Source organism: Momordica charantia (assembly GCF_013281855.1).
Source record: "Momordica charantia cultivar OHB3-1 chromosome 4 unlocalized genomic scaffold, Mcharantia_2.0 BLBB01000004.1, whole genome shotgun sequence".
Taxonomy (NCBI): Eukaryota; Viridiplantae; Streptophyta; class Magnoliopsida; order Cucurbitales; family Cucurbitaceae; genus Momordica; species Momordica charantia.
The window spans coordinates 3429683-3450737 of record NW_028275162.1 but is presented as its reverse complement, the minus strand read 5'-3'; the positions used below and the strand labels follow the sequence as shown (position 1 = coordinate 3450737).

General features: G+C 34.9%; 3 protein-coding genes across 3 annotated transcripts; all 3 read left to right on the top strand.

Annotated features, from left to right (window-relative positions):
- The first annotated feature begins 2760 nt into the window (after positions 1 to 2760).
- Positions 2761 to 7297, top strand: LOC111007873 (bZIP transcription factor 29). Its single transcript, XM_022280404.2, has 5 exons — positions 2761 to 3093; positions 3237 to 4626; positions 4712 to 4844; positions 4935 to 5019; positions 6805 to 7297. Exons 2-5 carry the CDS (start codon positions 3356 to 3358, stop codon positions 7008 to 7010), a joined length of 1695 nt encoding a protein of 564 aa, XP_022136096.1. The 5' UTR covers positions 2761 to 3093; positions 3237 to 3355; the 3' UTR covers positions 7011 to 7297.
- Positions 7298 to 10638: 3341 nt separating this feature from the next.
- Positions 10639 to 14405, top strand: LOC111007872 (bZIP transcription factor 29). The gene is made up of 5 exons (XM_022280403.2): positions 10639 to 10900; positions 11040 to 12468; positions 12549 to 12681; positions 12772 to 12856; positions 13886 to 14405. The coding sequence occupies exons 2-5, from the start codon at positions 11180 to 11182 to the stop codon at positions 14098 to 14100; spliced, it is 1722 nt and encodes a 573-aa protein (XP_022136095.1). The 5' UTR covers positions 10639 to 10900; positions 11040 to 11179; the 3' UTR covers positions 14101 to 14405.
- A 1081-nt stretch (positions 14406 to 15486) lies between these two features.
- On the top strand, positions 15487 to 20659 carry LOC111007837 (FMN-linked oxidoreductases superfamily protein). Its single transcript, XM_022280358.2, has 10 exons — positions 15487 to 15876; positions 16153 to 16269; positions 16382 to 16618; positions 16872 to 17124; positions 17244 to 17500; positions 17655 to 17927; positions 19247 to 19528; positions 19649 to 19769; positions 20023 to 20192; positions 20282 to 20659. Exons 1-10 carry the CDS (start codon positions 15613 to 15615, stop codon positions 20378 to 20380), a joined length of 2073 nt encoding a protein of 690 aa, XP_022136050.1. The 5' UTR covers positions 15487 to 15612; the 3' UTR covers positions 20381 to 20659.
- Positions 20660 to 21055: the final 396 nt, after the last annotated feature.

The following is a 21055-nucleotide window of genomic DNA, read 5'->3' as shown; positions in this document are numbered from 1 at the left end:
GAAATTTAGTGAGTGAAATATTGTGTTAAAATTATGACCAAATAAAATAAGAAAAAAAATAAAAATGAACAAACCAAAATGATTTATTTTCAAAAGTACGATGACCAAAATAGACATTTTGAAAATATAGAAACTAAAATAAAGAGAATAATAAAATACAAAGACCAAAATCAACAAAAGCCAAAAGTATTTAAACCTAAATTTTATCATGTAAGAAATGTAAAAGGATTAATATATATATATATATATATATATATATATATATATATATATATAGTTTTAAATATAACAATGTGTGGGAGTAACCATCGAACCTATGACTTTTTGGTAAGGAAAAAATGAGCACATTTTGTAAATAGAATACAGTTATATACGATACGATACATTTTAAAGCTTAGAGATCATACCTTTCTCAAAAAGAGGGGAAAAAATCAATGTACTATAACGTGTGAAAAAACTAAAGAATCATGACGACTGCTGAACGAAACAAACATATGGGGACCATTTTATAGTAACACATCACAAGAGAATTTGAAAGGAAATTTATGAAGTTTCCAAAGTTTGGATTAAATACTTACCTTAATCTATAACAAAACCAATTAAAGTTGTAAATAAATCTTCCCCTTATAGAAAATTACAACATTTTACAAGCTAAAAACATTTGGAGAGATTCAATATACAATATAATGCATTAAAAATTGAAATATATCAAAACTTTCATATTTCTTTAAAAAAACAAAAATCATCCTATCATGCGATTTTTTAAATATAACATGTTGCAATATTCAATTCAAAATATATGTTTAAATTAACAAGTAAGCATTTTAACATTTGTATATGAGTTAACTGTTATTAATATTAATATTAATTTTATGTCTATATTAATGATATTTTGTTGTTATTTTTATATTGTTGTCGATTTTTTGTTGTGATACTATAGCAAGGTTGATATGTCGATGAAATTTTAATACCATCACGATATCATGACTTGTTTTCAATATTTGCATTTCTTTTTATCTCTGATAAATTTAAGGTTTCGCAACTCTCCTTTGATACTTTTGTCATATATAATTTTCTACTTGGTTTCTCAATTTCAACTTCTTATACAAAGTTATATCCTATTACTAACCCAAGTAGGTTAGAGGCACAATGAAATTAGAAGAATTGGTCCTATATTTCGATTTTTGTCTCTGAAGTCATTCTTGATTGATGGTTCCTATTAGCTCGAGTCTATATCAATCAAGCTGGAAACAGATGCAAAGGGTTTAGGCAAGCACTTGGATCAGCAGATTCGCTTAAGAAAGCAAATCAAACAAAAATGTCTTCCAGCTCTTTCCAAACAAAGAAAAACGCTGTTATCTGGAATATAATATAATAAAATTACGATTTTAAGTATTAAAAGACCCGACGAAGATTAATAAAAATTTAAGGACTCTGAGATCAAACTTTAAAGATCAAAATAGAACTTCAAATACTAAAAATATATTAAAGGATGAATAAAAATATAAATTTTATCTACTTTAAAAGGAACATAATCTAAAATAATGAAAATGAAAAGAGACCATTCTTACCAAAGAAATGCGCTTTACCATAAACAGGGCTGGAATTGCACTGATTCAATGAACCTACCAAAAAATAATAATAATAAAAAATAAATTTATCTTCTATTTTTACGGTGCTTGATCAATAATTCGTAATATTTATTTATTTGGTCTATTTCCATTTTTATGTGGGCCGGCCCCATGAGAACCCGCCCCCAAGTGGGGTGGAAATTTCCGGTTTAGATTCTCTACGGGACGGGGATGGAAAACGGGAACGGCTTTAAACTAATTCCGCATTACACATACGTGTGTTAAATGATTAAATCATGTAAATGAAATTTTATCATGGAAAATTAAACTATTAATAAGAAATTTCTTTTAAAATATTATTTAATTAAAATAGTATTAAAAATTAGAAAAATAAATGAAAAAATTTCTCATTGGAAATTCGATCCCAGTTACGAATCTTTGTCCCATAAAATTCGTGGGAAGTTTTGCAGGGATGGAAAATTAAATGGGAGGCGGAGACGGGATGGGGAAGGATTCCTCGTCCCCGTCCCGCTCTGTGATCGGTCCTGATTCACATCAATATTTATCATACTTGAGTAGATTTATTTTTATTTATTATTATTATTGGGGGAAATGAATAAGGGCCCCTTCGTAAACTAGATCGAGAAGGAAAAAAAAGATATTAATCAATTTATAAATTGGTAATATAATGGACGCAATAAAACACACATTTCGAAAATAAATATATATATATGAGTATTATTTCTGCATAAAAAAATTATTTACACCATTCAACTTGTGAGTAATCCAAAATTAAATTGATGGAACTTTCTAAAAAAAATGATGGAACTTCGATTTTATGCATTGATTTGTTGCAATTGGATATATTTTTTTTTTGTGAAATTAGTGGATAAATCAAACAAAAATCTAAAATAATAATACTTATTTAAGTCCTAAATGTAACGTATTTTTCAATTCTGTTCTCTCTCTTTCATTTTTAAATGCTCCTAAATGGAAATTCCACCATGTGAGGATAGAAAAATAATTTTTTTTTTTAAATACATCTTCAATTTTATTTATTTTATTTATCGTTGAAGAAATTGAATTATTTTATTTTATTTTTTTATTTATCCATCCCGACATGTAATCTTAAGGAATTTAATTACAATTTTGGGCGATAAGAAAAAAGAGTGGGGCGAAATGCGGTCGGAATGAAATTGAAATTCACGGCAAATGCAAATTCGGCTGAAATGCAAATTCTTATTAAATTCACGCGGACGCGTCATGAAAATCGGTGTACCAGAGGGAGTCGTCATCGCGAGAGAGAGAGAGAGAGAGACAGAACCGAGGGATTTTAGAGAGAGAAATCGCCGGCGTATCCTCGGGATTCCCGCCGGGAAATTAGTAGTTTAAAGCCGTGCTGCTTGTTTTTGACCGGAAAATGTTTCTAGAAATGGCGGAGAATTTAGACTGAAGCCTTGCTGTTCTGTGTCGTGTTCAACGCGGACGCCATTGTCGAGCTGCTTACCGGCTTCACTAGGAGGTATTACTAACAGCCGCGAACTGTCCATTATCGTCAATGGAGAGTTATTTCTTGATTTTTGTAAGGTTTTATAGCTGTTTATGTTGTTTCAGTGATTCTCTAGGTTCAGTCCGTGAAACTTTGTTTGTTTTAATGTGTTGCAGATTGTAGGGGCGATTGTCTGTGTTTAGGATTGGAATTCAATTTGGTTTGAACTGCGTTGGGAGTGGTGATTTAGGCATTTTTTCTTGAGCATTATCGTTTAGAGTTACTTTGGGGCGAAATGGGCGACACTGAAGATGCTCGTACTGATAGAAATCTTCAATGTTCGTTTGGAGCATCTTCCTCCTCAGCTGTGAAGCATCATTTCTCGATGGATCAACTTAAACTTTCTCAAATGAACTGCTCACAAGTTCGTCCACAGCACTTTCAGTCAAATTTTCTTGGAGAGAATAATAGGAGAATTGGGATTCCGCCTTCTCCCAACTCAACGCAGATCCCACCAATCTCACCGTATTCTCAGATCCCGATCTCCCGTCCGATGAACCAGCAGAGTTTCAACCCAGTGCCTACTCATTCTCGATCGTTATCTCAGCCTTCTTTTTTCTCTCTCGATTCTTTGCCTCCTTTAAGCCCGTCTCCATTTCGTGACTCCCCATCTACATCAAATTCAGATCAGGTTTCTGCTGATACGTCAATGGAAGATAGGGATGCCAGTTCACATTCTTTGTTGCCTCCATCACCTTATATGAGAGCCAATTCTTCTAAGATTGGAGATGCTTTACCTCCTCGTAAAGCACACAGGCGGTCTAATAGTGATATTCCTTTTGGATTATCTTCGATGATTCAGTCATCTCCTCTTCTCCCATTTAGTGGTTCGGGCGGATTGGAGCGATCAACAAGTAATAAAGAGAATGCGGGCATGCTAAGGCCGGCCAGTCAGTTTGTTAAAAGAGAACCCAGTTTGGAGAAAAGCGTTGATAACAATTTGGAAGGAATGGGTGAGAGGAAATCCGAAGGGGAAACTGTGGATGATTTATTTTCTGCTTACATGAATTTGGATAATATTGATTTGTTCAACTCTTCAGGGACCAACGACAAGAATGGTCATGAGAGTCGGGAGGACTTGGATAGTAGAGGTAGCGGAACAAAGACAAATGGGGGTGACAGCAGTGATAATGAAGCAGAAAGCAGTGTAAATGAAAGTGGGGATAATTCTCAAATTCCTGGATTGTATTCGTCTGCTGAGAAGAGGGAAGGGATCAAACGAACTGCGGGGGGAGATATCGCTCCAACTACCAGACATTACCGAAGTGTTTCCATGGATAGCTTCATGGGCAAGTTGCAGTTTGGTGATGAGTCACCCAAGATGCCTCCTACACCACCTGGTATTCGTTCAGGACAAATTTCTTCAAACAATTTAGTTGATGGCAATTCAACTCCATTCAGCTTGGAGTTTGGTAATGGTGAGTTCAGTGGGGCTGAACTGAAGAAAATTATGGCAAATGACAAACTTGCTGAGATTGCTCTAACTGATCCCAAGCGTGCAAAGAGGTATGTGCAAATTATATAGTCTGACTGATTTACTAACTTGGATTCATCTATTGATTTGTAATCTTGACTAATTGATTTACTTCAGGATCTTGGCAAACCGTCAATCTGCTGCTCGATCAAAAGAACGAAAGATGCGGTATATATCTGAGTTGGAACATAAGGTTCAGACTCTTCAGACAGAAGCTACCACACTGTCTGCCCAACTCACACTTCTACAGGTAGAGATTTTGTGTGATGACAATTATTTTCTATTATCATTTTCCTGCTGCTAAGCTCTCTCAGTTTTTTCATGATTACTTTGTATTCAGAGAGATTCAGTTGGGCTTACGAACCAGAATAATGAGCTGAAGTTTCGTCTCCAAGCCATGGAACAACAAGCACAACTACGGGATGGTATTGATTCTTATTCTCTTAATTATTTTCCTTCAATACCTAATGGCTAATTGGAGATTTCCCGTCAAAGCATTGAATCATGAGTTTTTTTGGTACCGTTCTAGCCTGATATTTTAGGAACATTTTTTTGTTTAGTACATTTATCAGGAAATGTGACTTGTTGTTTTGCATTATCATGACTTCAAGAATTTTTATTTTTAATCATTAGATATTGGTACAACTTAGCGGACCATAGGCCTCCTCTAACTATTAAGCCCCCTATTCCTTTTTTATTGTACATTTAGCCTGAACTGTCAGCATCCTCTCTCGCACATTTTAATTCAGAACTCATACGAATATCCTACCTCCCGTTCTTCTTGGACGTGAGTCTAATCTGTATCTAACATGCAAGAGAGTGACTGCTAAAGCAGTTAGATTAGAACTTGATGCTTTCTGGAGGAAGAGACATCTTCTATGGTCAGCGGGTGAGAATTTGTAAAGTTGGCATCTTTCTCTCTATCATTAAAGACTAACCGTTGGAATATTCTGGCTTCTCCTAAAGTTAATTCAATAGCCCCTCTGAACCTTTTATCATGTCCTTTTATTGAAGCACTATCCTGTTCAACCTGACTGATCACTCTCAGGTTTACCTTTCCAACCCTTGCTCAATGTGGGTGGGTGGTGATGCTATGCCCTCCTGGTAAGTTGAAACAACTGGGGTATTTACCCTCTTAACCATGCTAGGAAGAGGAAAGAGATTCTTACCAGTGCCTCTCTAATTTTGTGGACAACTCGATTTTTTCTTCAAGTTGAAGCTCCTCCTTGCAAACATAGAAAATGGATATCATTGATGACTCACGTAATAGAGATCTGACTAAACGGCTAAAAAGTGTAGACCTGTGTATTGTTCCTGTCCCTTCCAAACATAAGAAACGGGAAAACTCCTGAATTTACAATCTTCTATCCATATGAGAAAAGTTCAGTCTGCTACTGTTATGGCTGAAATGGCTTTCCTATAACTACTACTTCCATTTGTAATATTAGAGGCTTGGAAGGGTTGAAGAAGAGATGACTTGTCAAATCGGTGATCCTTTAACTTAACCATTCTTTGGTTATTCACCGTGAAACAAAACCTTCTTCTATTAATATAAAGACTATCATAAATCTACTTGGAGCTCTAAAGATGTTGGTTGGGCTTCTCGGGACTCATTTGATTCCTTTAGAGGGAATTTCCCTCTGTTGAGGAGGAAGTCATTGGAACTCAGGTTTTTCTTTGTGAAACCTCGCTTTACGCTACATCAACACTAAAGGTAGACTAGAAAGAAGTTGCCTACGTTTGTCTCTCCCTCAACCTGAGCTACTTTGCAAGTCTAATGTGGAGACTCCATGCCATTTTTCCTTCCTCTGCCCTTTTGCGTGGCAGTTCTTGAAACTTTTTTTTAGCTTATTCAATCAGCTGGGTCATTCCCCTTCCGAATGACTAGGTCCCACACTCTTATTTTTGATGTTCGTCCTTTCAAAAAGGAAGTTTTGAGCTTTTATTTGGTCTTTATTGCTTGAGAGGAACAGAGTCTTCTTGGACAAAGAAAAGCTTTTGAATTGTTCTGTTACTTCTTGTTGGTTGATATAGGCCTCTATGTAATTACCCTTTTCCTTTGTGTTAATTAAAACTCCTTTCTGAATGCTCAGCATGAGTTCTCCTTCTACATTTCATTCCATCAATGAAATTTTTTCTTAGGAAGAAAAAAGGTACGAATAATTTGCACACTTCTACTTTTATTTATCGTCTGTTATCAAACATGGCAGCTCTAAATGAAGCCTTAACCGCGGAGGTTCAGAGACTGAAGCTCGCCACAACTGATATAAACGCACAGTCTCATCCCTCGAATGGGGTAATGAATCACCATGGACTCCAACTTCAGCTTCAGCAGCAGCACCAACAGCAACAGCAACAGCAACATATGCAGCAGCAGAATGGGAGTGCAACCACAAAACCAGAGTCCAACCAATAATATTTTGTGGAACATGGATGAGCTTCACTTCTCTTTGATCACCTTGTTCATCTTTAGAAATATTCATTATTGTAAGCTAGCTTTCTTATTATTTGCATTTGTCAAATATCCACCACCCCAACACAGTCTTTCTAAAGTTGTGTAAATCACACACTTAATTTTATGCTTTATTTTCAATTATTTAGTGAATGTAGGCAATCTTTTGTTACCAAAAAAGAAGTGTACTTGATGATAAATTACTTTATATATGATATTATTTTAGAATGGGAATTCCCTTCCTTTCCTTCTGTCAAGTATCCTCCTGATCCCAACAATATTATTCAGTTCAGCTGACATTTTTGTTGTTTAACAATCTAAATCATGCTGTTTTATGTGATTTCTAGATATTTTACAGGTGATTAGGCATTTCTAATTGATGCAGATTAGTAGAACCTCTATAATCACTCACTCCAACTAATAGAGCATGGTTCCTGCTGTTTGAGCTTCCGATTCGGTAGGTAACGTAACGGATCTCATGCTATTGTCATTTATATTAAGTCACATCATCATCTAATACGAAACACTTCTATCTAATGAATTGTCCTATTGTCAAAGATTACTAGGATAACTGCTTGTGGATGATTTATTTTCATTTACTTGATTACGTCCTATCGAACGAGCAGGTTATTGGTGATTGTACTTTGAAAAGAGTCTGAAAAAATCCAACAAACATTATTAGTTGCATTTTAAACCATGATTAGGTTTACCCGTTTCTTCTTTTCCATAGAAAAATACTTTAAAGTCTTACTCAAACTCATGTTTGAGTTTTTCAATGACGTGACTTTCAAATCTCACGTAGATTTTTGTAACTTCTGTTCAATTATAAGGAAAGTATAGATAGCTTTAGTCGATGATTACAATGAAACTTTAAGAAGTATGGAGACCAAACTTGAGTCGAAGTTAAAAGTACACGAACTAGAATTATAATTTAACGAGAAAAAAGTAAAAGTAAATATCCATGTAGGATTATCCAAAACAAAAAAAAAACAAAAAAAATGAATGATTATGATTAGATTCAGAGCCTTGTTATGCATTGATAAAGCTGTCTAGATGAATTGACAAAGGATGCTTCTTATTCCAACTGTGATGCATTCATAGATTAGGTAAAGTGCATTGTGCATTTCCAGTTGTTGCTCTATTAAGATTATTTGCAAATTCACTATGCTTTAATGTTTCTTATTTAATCATTTTTATTTTCCCTTTGAGAGTTATTTTCAAAGTCGGAGCCAAAAAACCCTAACCATGTGAAAACTTTTACTCTTTTTAATTGAAAGTTGCAGGGAACAAGAATGAGAAATTGATATGAATCATGTTTCCATATCTTTTTTAAATAAAAAATAAGAAACGTAACCAAATACTTTTAATATTTATTTATTAAAAGAGAAAAAAAAAAGAAACAAAAATGCAACCAAACAAGTCCTTAAAGCAGTTTTTTTTCTTAAGTCGATCACCCAACATGAGTATCGCTCAACCAATCAATATATAATTAGTTTTTTAAAGGTCGAAAATTTGAATTTCCCACCTACTTTTACCGAATCAATCGAGACTGATAAAATTTTTTCAAATTGAACTAACCCACAACTTTTCAATTTTATACTTTAGAAATCCGAATCCATTAATATTAAACTACAAACTAACCAAAGTGACCTAGTTGAGAGTTGATGTTTTCAATTTTGACTTGCATCTTTATTTTAAATAAAAATGGTTCATAATATATTTGAGAATAATTTCACATTTTTAGTTTAATCTATTAATTATTGTTAAATTATGAGTTTCATTTATTGCCTTTCACATCTACAATTGATTTGAATTCAAGCAAAAATAATGTCACGAGTAATAATATTAGTCATTCTTTTATTTGTCTCATTACAATCATCATAAAATTGTTAAAATATTAAATAGCAATAATTGAAGGTCTAGTTGATAATAATTTTAATCTTATTTTAAAAATTAAGTTTGTTAATTAACAATTTCTTTATTTAAAAAAAATAGCAAAGCTTTAAAAATTTAAAAATAATGGTTTTTTATTTTACTTTAAATGAAATCCAAACAAATAAATGGATGATAAATAAGTTTAATTTTGAAAAGTAAAAAAAAATTAGTATGAAATGGAATTTGAAAAATATATATTTCATGTATAGTACTGTTAAAAGTATATAAATACATTCGTTAACTCCAATTATTAATTTCTCCAGTCACAAATACTATTTTGTTTAGATAAAACAATAACAAACAATAATATTTAGCCTTTTTATTATGAGACCATTTAATTTGAAAAAAAAAAATAAAAATATAGTACTAAATTATACATAAATAAACATGTAAGAATTTAAGATGGATAATATTTACACATGTTAGATAGCGATAACAAATCAGCAATTCTATAAATAGATTGAAACGATGATTCAAGACAGGTTTCGAGCTTGTAATTCTCAGAACATAAATGTGTCACCATACTACAACGAATTCAGGTAAAAAAATAGAATAAGACAGATTATGACGATATTTTAGAAAAAGTTTACGAAGTTTCCAAAGTTTAGATTAAATAGTTACCATATTTATAACATAATTAATTCATGTAAATAAATCTTGAGATAAATGGGAATAGAAACATTTTACAAGCCCATCATAGATGTCATTCTTATAGCCAATAAGATTATTGAGATTGCAAAATTGGAAAAAGTAATATCTATCAGAATTTAATGCAAATATTATAGTGGGAAAAACAAATAAATAATTGGAAACTTCATCACTTACCAAAAATTTATCTTGGGTCCCTCATAGAGTTAAAAAAAAAAAAGAAAAAGAGAGATCATAGGCAACTTATCAGTTAAAAACCTTTTTAAAAAAATTATCAAATAAACTTTATTAAATTCATGAAATTTTTTTTAACTAATGTAAAATAATCTCCTTAAAATATTTGAGATTTTTGAAATTATCAAATAAGATTTTTGATAGTTATATTTATAATTTATTATTATGAAAAATAGGGTAACTTGAAGCAATTGTTAAAACTAGTTGGTTTGAAAAAATAGTGTAATTTATTATTAAGTATGAAAAAAAAGCAAATAAGAAGCTATTGTTTTTAAAAGGAAATTAGTGCAAAGTTAGGTAAACAATAGATAAAAAAAAAACGTTAAAGTAAAATTAAGTTTGAAAAGGGAGGAAATTTGGAAGAAGTTTCCATATTAATTACCGTATATTCCAATTTCTGTCACGTCAATTTTTTGTTCAAAATAATAACGAAATATTATTCATAAGGTATTTTTGATATGCTTACGAAAGGTGAAGAGTAATATTGAAACTTTAGATAAGATAACAACAAATTTTTAGGATATTTTTTATAATTTAGCCAAAATTATACGAATCCTAACATATGGTAATTATTTTATTTTTAAGAGATTAATGCAGTTTAATATTAGAAAACAAAAATTTATTTGCTAAATTAATATTTAATAAAAGTGAAATTGGGCGATAAAAAAAAAAAGAGGGAAGCGGGTAAAGGTAAAATGCGGTCGGAATGAAATTGAAATGCACGGCAAATTCAAATTCGGTGGAAATGCAAATTCTTATTAAATTCACGCGTACGCGTCATGAAAATCGGTGTACCAGGAGTCGTCGTCGTCATCGTCGTCCCGCCGACCGTTTCTATTCTAGAGGGAAAAATCGCCGGCAACCTCGGGATTCCCGCCGGCAAATTCTCTTTAAAGCTCCCCGCTCGTTCCACACGCAAATGTTTCCATCAATGGCCGCGGAATTAAGGTTCTGAGCCTTTGCACGCCGTGCTTCGCGTCGGAGGACGAGGGTGGCTGGCTTCCGGCGAGGCCATTGTCCCCGGCTTCAACTAGGAGGTATTACTAACAGCAGTGAAGTGTCTGTTGTCGTCAATGGAGACTCATTGCTTTACTCTTGAATGTTCTGTAGCTGTTTTGTTATTGTTTCAGTGATCGTTTAGTTGAGGTTCAGTTTGTTTGTTTTAATCTGTTGCAGATTGTTAGGGTAATTGTTTGCGTTTATGATTGGGATTCAATTGGGTTCAAATTCGAACTGCGGTGGAGTTGCGTAGCTTGTGTGTGAAGGTGGTGATTTAGGCTTTTTTCTCGAGTATTATCATTCTCGGAGAGGGTAGTATGGGTGATACTGAAGATGCTAATACTGATACCATGCGAAATCTTCAATGTTCGTTTGGGGCATCTTCTTCTTCAGCTGTAAATCTTCCTTTCTCGATGGATCAGCTTAAAATTTCCCAAATGAACTGCTCACAAATCCGTCCGCAGCACTTTCAGTCGAATTTTCTTGGTGATAATAATAATAGTAGAAGAGCTGGGATACCTCCTAGTCCCAACTCACCGCAGATCCCGCCAATCTCGCCGTATTCTCAGATCCCGATCTCGCGTCCGATGAACCAGCAAAGTTTCAACCCAGTGCCTACTCATTCCCGATCGTTGTCTCAGCCGTCCTTTTTCTCGCTCGATGCTTTGCCCCCTTTAAGCCCGTCTCCATTTCGTGAGTCCCCAACTACATCAAATTCAGATCAGGTTTCTGCTGATACATCAATGGAGGATAGGGACGCCAGTTCACATTCGTTGTTGCCTCCCTCACCCTCACCTTATATGAGGGCCAATTCTTCTAAGATTGGGGATTCTCTACCCCCTCGTAAAGCACATAGGAGGTCTAGTAGCGATATTCCATTTGGATTATCTTCAATGATTCAGCCATCTCCTCTTCTCCCATTCGGTAGCTCGGGTGGATTGGAGCGATCAACAAGTAGTAAAGAGAATGCGGGCATGTTAAAGCCGGCTAGCCAGTTTGTTAAGAGAGAACCCAGTTTGGAGAAAAGCGTTGACAACAATTTGGAAGGAATGGGTGAGAGGAAATCGGATGGGGACAGTGTGGACGACCTATTTTCTGCTTATATGAATTTGGATAATATTGATTTGTTTAACTCTTCAGGGACCAACGACAAGAATGGTCATGAGAATCGGGAGGATTTGGATAGTAGGGGTAGTGGAACGAAGACAAATGGTGGTGATAGTAGTGATAACGAAGCAGAAAGCAGCGTAAATGAAAGTGGGGATAACTCCCAAATGCCTGGAATGAATTCATCTGCTGAGAAGAGGGAAGGGATCAAACGAACTGCGGGAGGGGATATCGCTCCAACTACCAGACATTACCGAAGTGTCTCCATGGATAGTTTCATGGGCAAGTTGCAGTTTGGTGACGAGTCACCCAAAATGCCTCCTACACCACCTAGTGTTCGTCCAGGACAAATTTCTTCAAATAATTTAGTTGATGGTAATTCAGGTCCATTCAGCTTGGAGTTTGGTAATGGTGAGTTCAGTGGGGCTGAACTGAAGAAAATTATGGCAAATGACAAACTTGCTGAGATTGCTCTAACTGATCCCAAGCGTGCAAAGAGGTATGTGCAAATTATCTGACTGATTTACTAACTTGGATTCATCTATTGATTTGTAATCTTGACTAATTGATTTACTTCAGGATCTTGGCAAACCGTCAATCTGCTGCTCGATCAAAAGAACGGAAGATGCGGTATATATCTGAGTTGGAACACAAGGTTCAGACTCTTCAGACAGAAGCTACCACGCTGTCTGCCCAACTCACACTTCTACAGGTAGAAATTTTGAGTGATGGCAATTATTTTCTATTTCCATTTTTGTGTTGCTAAGTTCTCTCAGATTTTCCACAATTGCTTTGTATTCAGAGAGATTCAGTTGGACTTACAAACCAGAACAATGAGCTGAAGTTTCGGCTCCAAGCCATGGAACAACAAGCACAACTACGGGATGGTATTAACACTTCTCTGAATTATTTCCTCTATTATCTGATTGAAAAGAAAGATTATCTGTTAAAGCATTGGAGTCTTCTACTTTTAATATTGCACCTGGGTTTCACTTCCAAGGCTTTAGTTATGAGATAGTATAATTGTTAACATGAGTTCATACCTCTCTCCTGTACATTGAGCTGAAATGTTGCTTGTTGTTTAACTATTGTCGTGCCTTTAAGAACTTTTATCAAGAGATGCTGGTACAAATTAGTGGGCCATAGGGTTCCTGGAGTTCATAGCTAACGCCTAGAACAGTTTCTCTTCTTAAAGTAAATAGGATACTAAAAACAAAGATCCCATATATCTCTCTTAGCGAGGGAATTAATAATTTTTTAAAGTTTAAGTCTAGTTTATAATCTCCGTTAAATTAGAGTGTATGTTCCGACGACGATACTGTAGGGGAGGTCCTGTGGAAAATTAGCTCGGCACAAGGATGTTACTCAAAACATACAAGCATCCTACCTCCCCTTCTTTCTAGCTTGTAATTTAATGTCATGGAATCTAGTATATAAGGTGTATATATACATGTTGGAAATGCCCACTCAAGTTTCAAACCATTAAACGGTTGGTTAGAATAGAATTGGGGTGTATGAAATTTCTCCGTGGATTACTCCAGTCTCAATTAGACTTATTCTTTTGGATTGGAGCTCTTTTTTCCCTTTTTGTTCGTTAACTCGGGTCTTATTTTGGCTCCTTTTGTTGGGCTGTCTGTTAGTATCCACATTTATTCTTTCGTTTTTTTCTAGTTTCTAAAAAAACAATGATAATAGTTATACTAGGTTCCATCATCACAGATATTTTAGAAAAGAAAACATTAAAAAGTGTCCGCATTCAAGTTTTCAGTCTTATCATTTACAACTTGGATTCTCAAATCTTGAAGCAATGTTGTTACTCCTTTCTTGAGTATTTATCTAGGCTGTAGTTTATCCCCGTGGTCGAATTCATCTATACTTCCGCTTTTATTTATCGTCGTTCTTTATCAAATGTGCAGCTCTAAATGAAGCCTTGACCGCAGAGGTTCAGAGGTTGAAGCTCGCTACAAACGAGTTAAACGCGCAGTCTCATCCGTCTAATGGAGTAATGCCTCAACCTACCATCAGTCACCATAGCCTCCAGCTCCAGCACCAGCAGCAGCAGCGCCATCAACAGCAACAAATGCAGCAGAATGGCAGTTCAGCCACAGAACCAGAGTCCAATCAGAAGTAGTTTGTTGAAGATGGATGAGAGCTTCATTATCTCTTTGATCACCTTGTTCATCACCATTATTGTAAGCTAGCTAAGCTTTCTTATATTATTATTTATTATTTGACATATTATTGGCATTTGTCAAATAGTATCTATCTTGTAATTCAACACAGTCCTTTTTAAAGTTGTGTAGATCACACACTTCACTTTATAATATGCTTTACTTTTAATTCTTTAGTGAATGTAGGCTACCTTGTCACCCAAAAAAGAGAAGTGTTCTTTGGATGATAATTAATTACTTTATATGTTATTTGTAGCATTTGAAAGTTTCTTTTCTTCCTCTCCCTTCTCTTAGGTTTTCTCATCTCAAGTTCGCGAAATAGTTACTCGGTTCCTTCAACGATTCAAGAGTGGAGCGAAAAAGGAGGAGGGGACAATTGTCCCTTTTTTACGTCGTAATTCAAAAAGTATATATAAAATATCTAAGATTTTGAAAGACGGGTGACAGACTGACACTAATATAAAGTTAATGATAATGTTTGAAATTATGGTAAAAATACACTTTCAGTTTTTGAAATTTGTTGTCGGTATTTATCTAGTTTATGAATTTTTTAAAAAGACACTTTAATTTATGAGGTTAAGTAGATTTGTAGGGATCTAACAGAACGTTGATTATTGAGATGGACTTGTTAACTCCTTTTCTTGTTTTGATTTATTTTAGTCATTTGTTTTGTTCCTGTACTTTTTAGAAATGGATTTTTATTCGGTATAAAATTTGTGTTGAAATTTTTGCAAATAAGAATCAAATTTGCCACTTTTAAACGTACAGGGACAAATAGATTTTTGAAATTAGAAAGATAAATAAATAAAAATTTTTTTAGACAAGATAAATAAAAAAAATTAAAAATATAAATTGAAAATATAAAGCATATTGAAATTAGAATAACCAAATAAAAAAAGTATTTTTTAGAGATTATACAAAACATCTCATTATTATTTTCAAATTCACTATATCAAATGTATTGAGTGAATGTATGTTTGACAGGTTTATTTTTAAAAACTATTTTTTGATTTTGTGATATAAACCCTCAAAGTCCTTAAAGCAATTTTCAATAAAATATTTTGAATTTAAAACTTTAAAATGCATGTACACTAAAAAAAATATAAAAACTATTATAAATATATTATTTCACATTACATAACTTATTTCATCATTATTATATTTTTAGAAAATTGGTATTAAAAGAAACTAAAACATGTAAAATATAAAATATAATAATTATATAATATTATAAACCAATAATTCTACAAATTTATAGATGAATATTATTTTAGATTAAACTAATTAACGACTTAGTAATCAATAGTTTACAAATATATTAAACAGTTTTCAAAACTCGGAGCCCTAGCATGATCCAAGTCCAACAGATTCAAACCCTTTTCACGTAACTCCCCAGTCCCCACTCCACTCCCCATTTCCCACTTCACAATCTCTCACTTTCAGTTACTCTCCTGCGCCCTAGCACAGCCTCAATGGAAGATTCCGTTCCGGCGGAGCCCACTCCTCAGTCGGCCTCCAACGGAGCTCAGTTGACGCCCGAAGAATTGGTGGCCAAGGCCATAGCCCCTGTTAAGCCACACTATCTCCGCCCTCCGCCGGTGAGGTCCTCCTCCTGTAACAACGCGAAGGACGCCGCTCCTTCTACTGCCAAGAATGATGATGCTGATAAGGCTCCTCCCTCGAGCTTGGTCAAGGAGAAGAAGTCGAAACGTCAATTGAAACGAGAGCGCCGCCAGGTTAATATGCACTCCCAACACTTTGTGTTCTTCTTGTTTTCGTCGACGTAAGTGTTGCTTGGAATCGAGTTGAAATTCCACGGACGGATTCGTTGCTTTCTGGAATTGATGGTTCATGGTAGATTTAAACACTATGAAATACTTATGAACGATCCTGATATTTACTAGTTAGATATACAATTTTTGTTGAAAAATGATTCTAAAGTATAAATTATAGTCTCTTTGATAAAAGAGCGAGGTACACTTTGGTCACTGTATCAGTTCTGATCTTTCCAGGAACAAAAGTCCACCCGACACTTGTGTCCTGAAATAGCGAAGACAGGAGATGTTAGTTCATGTCGTTATAGTGATAAATGCCGCTTCAGCCATGATATTGAAGCCTTCAAATCTCAGGTAGTCGTGTTGTAAATCTCACTTCTAGCTCATTTTTTATTCAACAAATTTATTTGTCTCAAAGTAATTAGTGATTTGACCTTTATTGTTGACTAGAGGTTTATGATCTCAGAAACCGGCTGATCTCAATGGAGAGTGTCCCTTCAGTAGTGCTGAACAACTTTGCCCCTATGGTTTAGCTTGTAGATTTGCGGGGACGCATAAGGAAGGTGTTCCTGCTGGTTCATCAATTAACTTGAAGAAAAGCTCTGAAATGAATGGACTGAATAAAGATGTTCAAAAGCTCTTATGGAAAAATAAGATGAAATTTCCCAAAGCTGATTCCAAACTCAAAGAACTTGGGCTCTCGGTATGACCAAAAGGCACGCTCTGTATCTTTTTGGGACTTATATTTGTCATTGGATGTGACACAATAATTTTATTTTCTTCTCACGATACATTGTTACTTAAAGCCTGTCCATGTAGTGCTTTGTTTTTGACTAGATAAGGGAGCTTTTAATCAACACAGTGTGATGGGTGTAACAGATGCCTTACTCTATTACTCATAATGTAGTCTGTTTCCATCGCAAAATAATACATTGTTGTGATTTTGGTGCTGTTAGGGGCATGGGAAGTCAAAATTGAGGGTCAAAGAAGACAAGGAGGATGTTGTATCAAATGATTCTGTTGTTCCAGACAGAACTTGCTGTAGCAAAGTGAACGATGACTCGGACGATGACTTAGAGATCGTTGTGGAAGTTTCAGAAGAGAATGGGCTAAAAGAAGGAACATTTTCATCTGATGAATCTCGACCCCTGAAGAAGCCCAAATCTATGACTTCAGAGAATTTTCGTTCTGATCAAATTGACAATGGAGGTCTATAAAATTTCCTTCATTTATTTTTGGTTGGGAGGTGTTTATCCCCACTCTTGCTTTATCTTGTACTTTCACCTACCTTTTGTTATTTATATCTCTATTGTGTGCTTGTGCAACAGGTGCATGTATGGCAGAGAAAGCTTTTGGTGAGAGCGATACACAAATTGAGTCTGAAGTTATGAATGACAGTGTCATTCTTGATACTGATGCAAGTCTAAAACCACACCCCCGTGAAAAAAAGCTTATTGATTTTAGAGATAAGCTGTATCTTGCCCCTCTGACCACTGTTGGGAATCTGCCCTTCAGAAGAGTTTGCAAAGTTTTAGGAGCAGACGTGACATGTGGGGAAATGGCAATGTGTACAAATCTTTTGCAGGTTGTACAGCTTTTCCTTGGGTCTGCAGAAATTTATATTAATAAAGGATTCTTAATTGGGTCTGCAGTAACTCGTTAATGATTTTTCAGTGTCATATTCTGTAAGATGAGTTAAATTAAACCTTCTTTTATATTATTAGTCTCATGTGGTATAGGGTCAAGCTTCAGAATGGGCATTGTTGAGACGACACTCCTCAGAAGATCTATTTGGTGTACAGATATGCGGTGCATATCCAGACACAGTTTCACGTGCTGTGGAACTTATAGACAAAGAATGTGTGCTTGACTTCATTGACATAAACATGGGATGCCCAATTGACATTGTTGTCAATAAGGGTGCTGGATCAGCTCTGCTTACAAAGCCAATGCGAATGAAAAGTGTGGTCGAAGTAGCTTCAGGAATTGTGGATACGCCCATAACAATTAAGGTATCGTGTAAATTTGTGTACTTATATCAACAAAATGATCAAAATTTATTGGTGAAGTTGCTTTTAATTGAAGTTATTGGCACCTTACATTTCCTTCTTTTCTTTCCATACGTTTTTACATGAATTAGTGATGACCTCTCAGGAGATTTTAGGTGGGTGAAGTGAAACAGGAAATGAGACAGGCAAATATTTTTGGATAATTTAAGTGGCTAAATGCTAAAAGGAGGATTAGCATTTATAATATGGAGAGGACTGCGAAATTATTTAATTCATAGTTTTACAATGCAGTGAGACTAAAATTATGGTTAAATGATTGTCGGAAAGACATTCCCTTCACGTATCGGGATTTGAGACTTTTTCCCCTTTCTTTCTTTCAAGGTCATGACTTAAGATTTGACAACCTTTTACAGTATCATCAAGTTGGTTTACCATACCTTGCGCACATTTGAGATTGGTTGTATGTAATTAGTGAATGACTGAATGTAGTAAAAAGGATTTGGTTTTCTTGTTTCACATTCAGAAGATTGAATTCTAGGAATTGAGTTGACAGATGTGCTGTACCTTGATTTTTGGAAGGCGGACCACTGTACTGGTTTACATGAGGATAGTGAAAGAGGTGGTTACTGGATAATTCTGGACCTTTCTCTGCCAACTCTCATTTCGTATTTTTCCCTTTAAGGAGAAGCCTCTTCATAGCTCCCGAACGTAAGAGGTGTTAGGAAGATGAGAGATCTCAAGAAGCTTAAAATTTTCATGTGGTCGCTGGTCCTGGGAGATAGCAATGCGGCAAACAAGTTGCAGAGAAAGATTACCTAATAGTTGCCTAAACCCGTCTTGTCTAAAAATAGTCAGAGATCAGTCTTTTTTCTTGTTTATTTGTGAAGCAGGTTTTCCATATGGATTGTTGGTCTTTCCCTGGTGGATAAGGAACGGTTTCATGATATGGACTACGAGGAAAGATAATCCAAGCATAGCTGATTGATAAATATATTAATTAGCTTCCTTTAGTGTTTTTTTTTTCCGGTAGAAAACATTAAATAGAATGTAAGTACTAAAGAGTGCCACACAAAAAATGGGGTTCAACGAAAATATGACGCTCAAAAAGCAAATAACTACAAAAGCTCCAAATTTTATTTTAACTTTGTATAGTATTGAAGAGAGTTATATTTTTATGAACGGCAACATGTTATTTTTTGTATTTTTTGGGATGGGGAATTGAGGGCGGAACTACTATAGACTTATGTTGGTATTATATATTTTTGTTATTTACTTGATCTCCAAGTTTTTCAATTTGTATTATTGTATTTTTCTTGCACTAGGTTCGGACTGGCTACTTTGAAGGGAAAAATCGTATTGATTCACTTATTGCAGACATCGGTAACTGGGGAGCCAGTGCAGTAACCATTCATGGCCGTACTCGTCAGCAACGATACAGCAAGCTTGCTGACTGGGAATACATTCATCGGTGTTCCACACTAGCTCCTGATTCTCTGCAGGTAATAGGAAACGGGGACGTTTTTTCATATTTAGACTGGCATAGACACAAGGATGAGTGCCCAAAGTTAGCTACATGCATGATTGCGAGAGGAGCACTAATTAAGGTTCGCAGTTTTTTGAATCTCTTGTTCATGACATTCACCTTTTTTTTAAATTTTCCCTTTAAAAGCTTCAACTCAGTTTACGTTAATGTTGCTATTGCTATCATTTATTGTCCTGTGCAGCCTTGGTTATTTACTGAAATTAAGGAACAGAGGAACTGGGACATTACTTCAGGGGAGCGGTTGAACATCTTGAAGGATTTCGTACATTTTGGACTCGAGCACTGGGGTTCCGACACAAAAGGTACTTCGCACATTCAAATTTAACCATGGGAATTCCTTACGTATATCATATATAATATATATCAAAAGTCTTGTGATAAGAAACAAAATTTCCGCTCAGATACACTTGTGAAAGAGTAGAATGAATGAGCGATACAAAAGTCTAAACTTGGTTCAATCTTGAAATAATCATCTGGGCTTCTTCAATCGGCTTTTATTGGTTTACTCCTACTACTCATCTCTTGCATTCTTTCTTCCTTTTGTTAAATCTGCAGGCGTTGAGACGACGAGACATTTCTTATTGGAATGGCTCAGCTACACATGTAGATACATACCAGTTGGTCTTTTGGACGTTGTTCCCCAACGTCTGAACTGGCGCCCGCCATCGTATTTTGGCCGTGATGACCTCGAGACGCTCATGGCCTCTGACTCTGCAGCTGATTGGGTATGCAAGCATTTAACAGTTCACCAGCAAATTTGTCTGGCTAGAACAAGCCATAGGAATTGAGTCATATTCTCCTTCCATTTTTGCAGATTAAGATATCAGAGATGTTGCTTGGTAAAGTTCCCGATGGCTTCTCGTTTGCACCGAAGCACAAGTCCAACGCCTACGACCGGGCCGAGAATGGCTGATTCTTCACTGTAAGGGCGATTCTGATCACTGCTATTCAAATTCAGTCTCCTGGTTTACATTTAACTGAGACCTCTCAAAAGTGCCATTGGTAATGGTTTGGTGTTTAAATCATTGGTTTAAGAGGGAGCTCATTTAGTTATTTCACAATTTCTTTATATATTTTATGTTACCATGGCAATTACATTACTTGATAAATCTGGTGACCTGCCCTTTCAGCAGAGCTGTTAAATTATTGTTATTATTATTATTATTATACAATTTTGTCTACTTGAAAATCATACTTGAAAATCATTCTGTTAAACTTGTTTTTGAGTTAACTTGAACACATCTGAATTTATTGCTAATTAAAAAACAATACACTTTTTTATTTTTATTTTATTTTATTCAATAGTTATTTTTATGAAGTTTCTTAGAATATAATTTTCCATGATAAAGATTGATTCTGAGTTAGTGATTAATGTTCTTAATTTTATTTTAATAAAATTTTCAATAACCATGACTAACTTAAGTGAAATGAATTGAGTTGAGTTCATTATTTAGAGTTTGATTTAGGCTTCGTTTGCTTCAGGAAAATTAAAAGTAGAAATTTGATTTTGCAATCGATTAATTAGAATTTTTTTGCAATTTTACTCATTTGTTTATTTATACTATTAATAATTTTTCTTCTAATAAAA

Bases quoted from the DNA above. Each gene is read 5' to 3' on its own strand.
- LOC111007873 (XM_022280404.2), top strand. From the start codon at position 3,356: ATGGGCGACACTGAAGATGCTCGTACTGATAGAAATCTTCAATGTTCG. The intron at 4,845-4,934 runs GTAGAGATTTTG...CTTTGTATTCAG, and splicing joins CCCAACTCACACTTCTACAG to AGAGATTCAGTTGGGCTTAC. The intron at 5,020-6,804 runs GTATTGATTCTT...CAAACATGGCAG, and splicing joins ACAAGCACAACTACGGGATG to CTCTAAATGAAGCCTTAACC.
- LOC111007837 (XM_022280358.2), top strand. From the start codon at position 15,613: ATGGAAGATTCCGTTCCGGCGGAGCCCACTCCTCAGTCGGCCTCCAAC. The intron at 17,125-17,243 runs GTCTATAAAATT...CTTGTGCAACAG, and splicing joins TGATCAAATTGACAATGGAG to GTGCATGTATGGCAGAGAAA. The intron at 17,928-19,246 runs GTATCGTGTAAA...TTCTTGCACTAG, and splicing joins ATACGCCCATAACAATTAAG to GTTCGGACTGGCTACTTTGA.
- LOC111007872 (XM_022280403.2), top strand. From the start codon at position 11,180: ATGGGTGATACTGAAGATGCTAATACTGATACCATGCGAAATCTTCAA. The intron at 12,682-12,771 runs GTAGAAATTTTG...CTTTGTATTCAG, and splicing joins CCCAACTCACACTTCTACAG to AGAGATTCAGTTGGACTTAC. The intron at 12,857-13,885 runs GTATTAACACTT...TCAAATGTGCAG, and splicing joins ACAAGCACAACTACGGGATG to CTCTAAATGAAGCCTTGACC.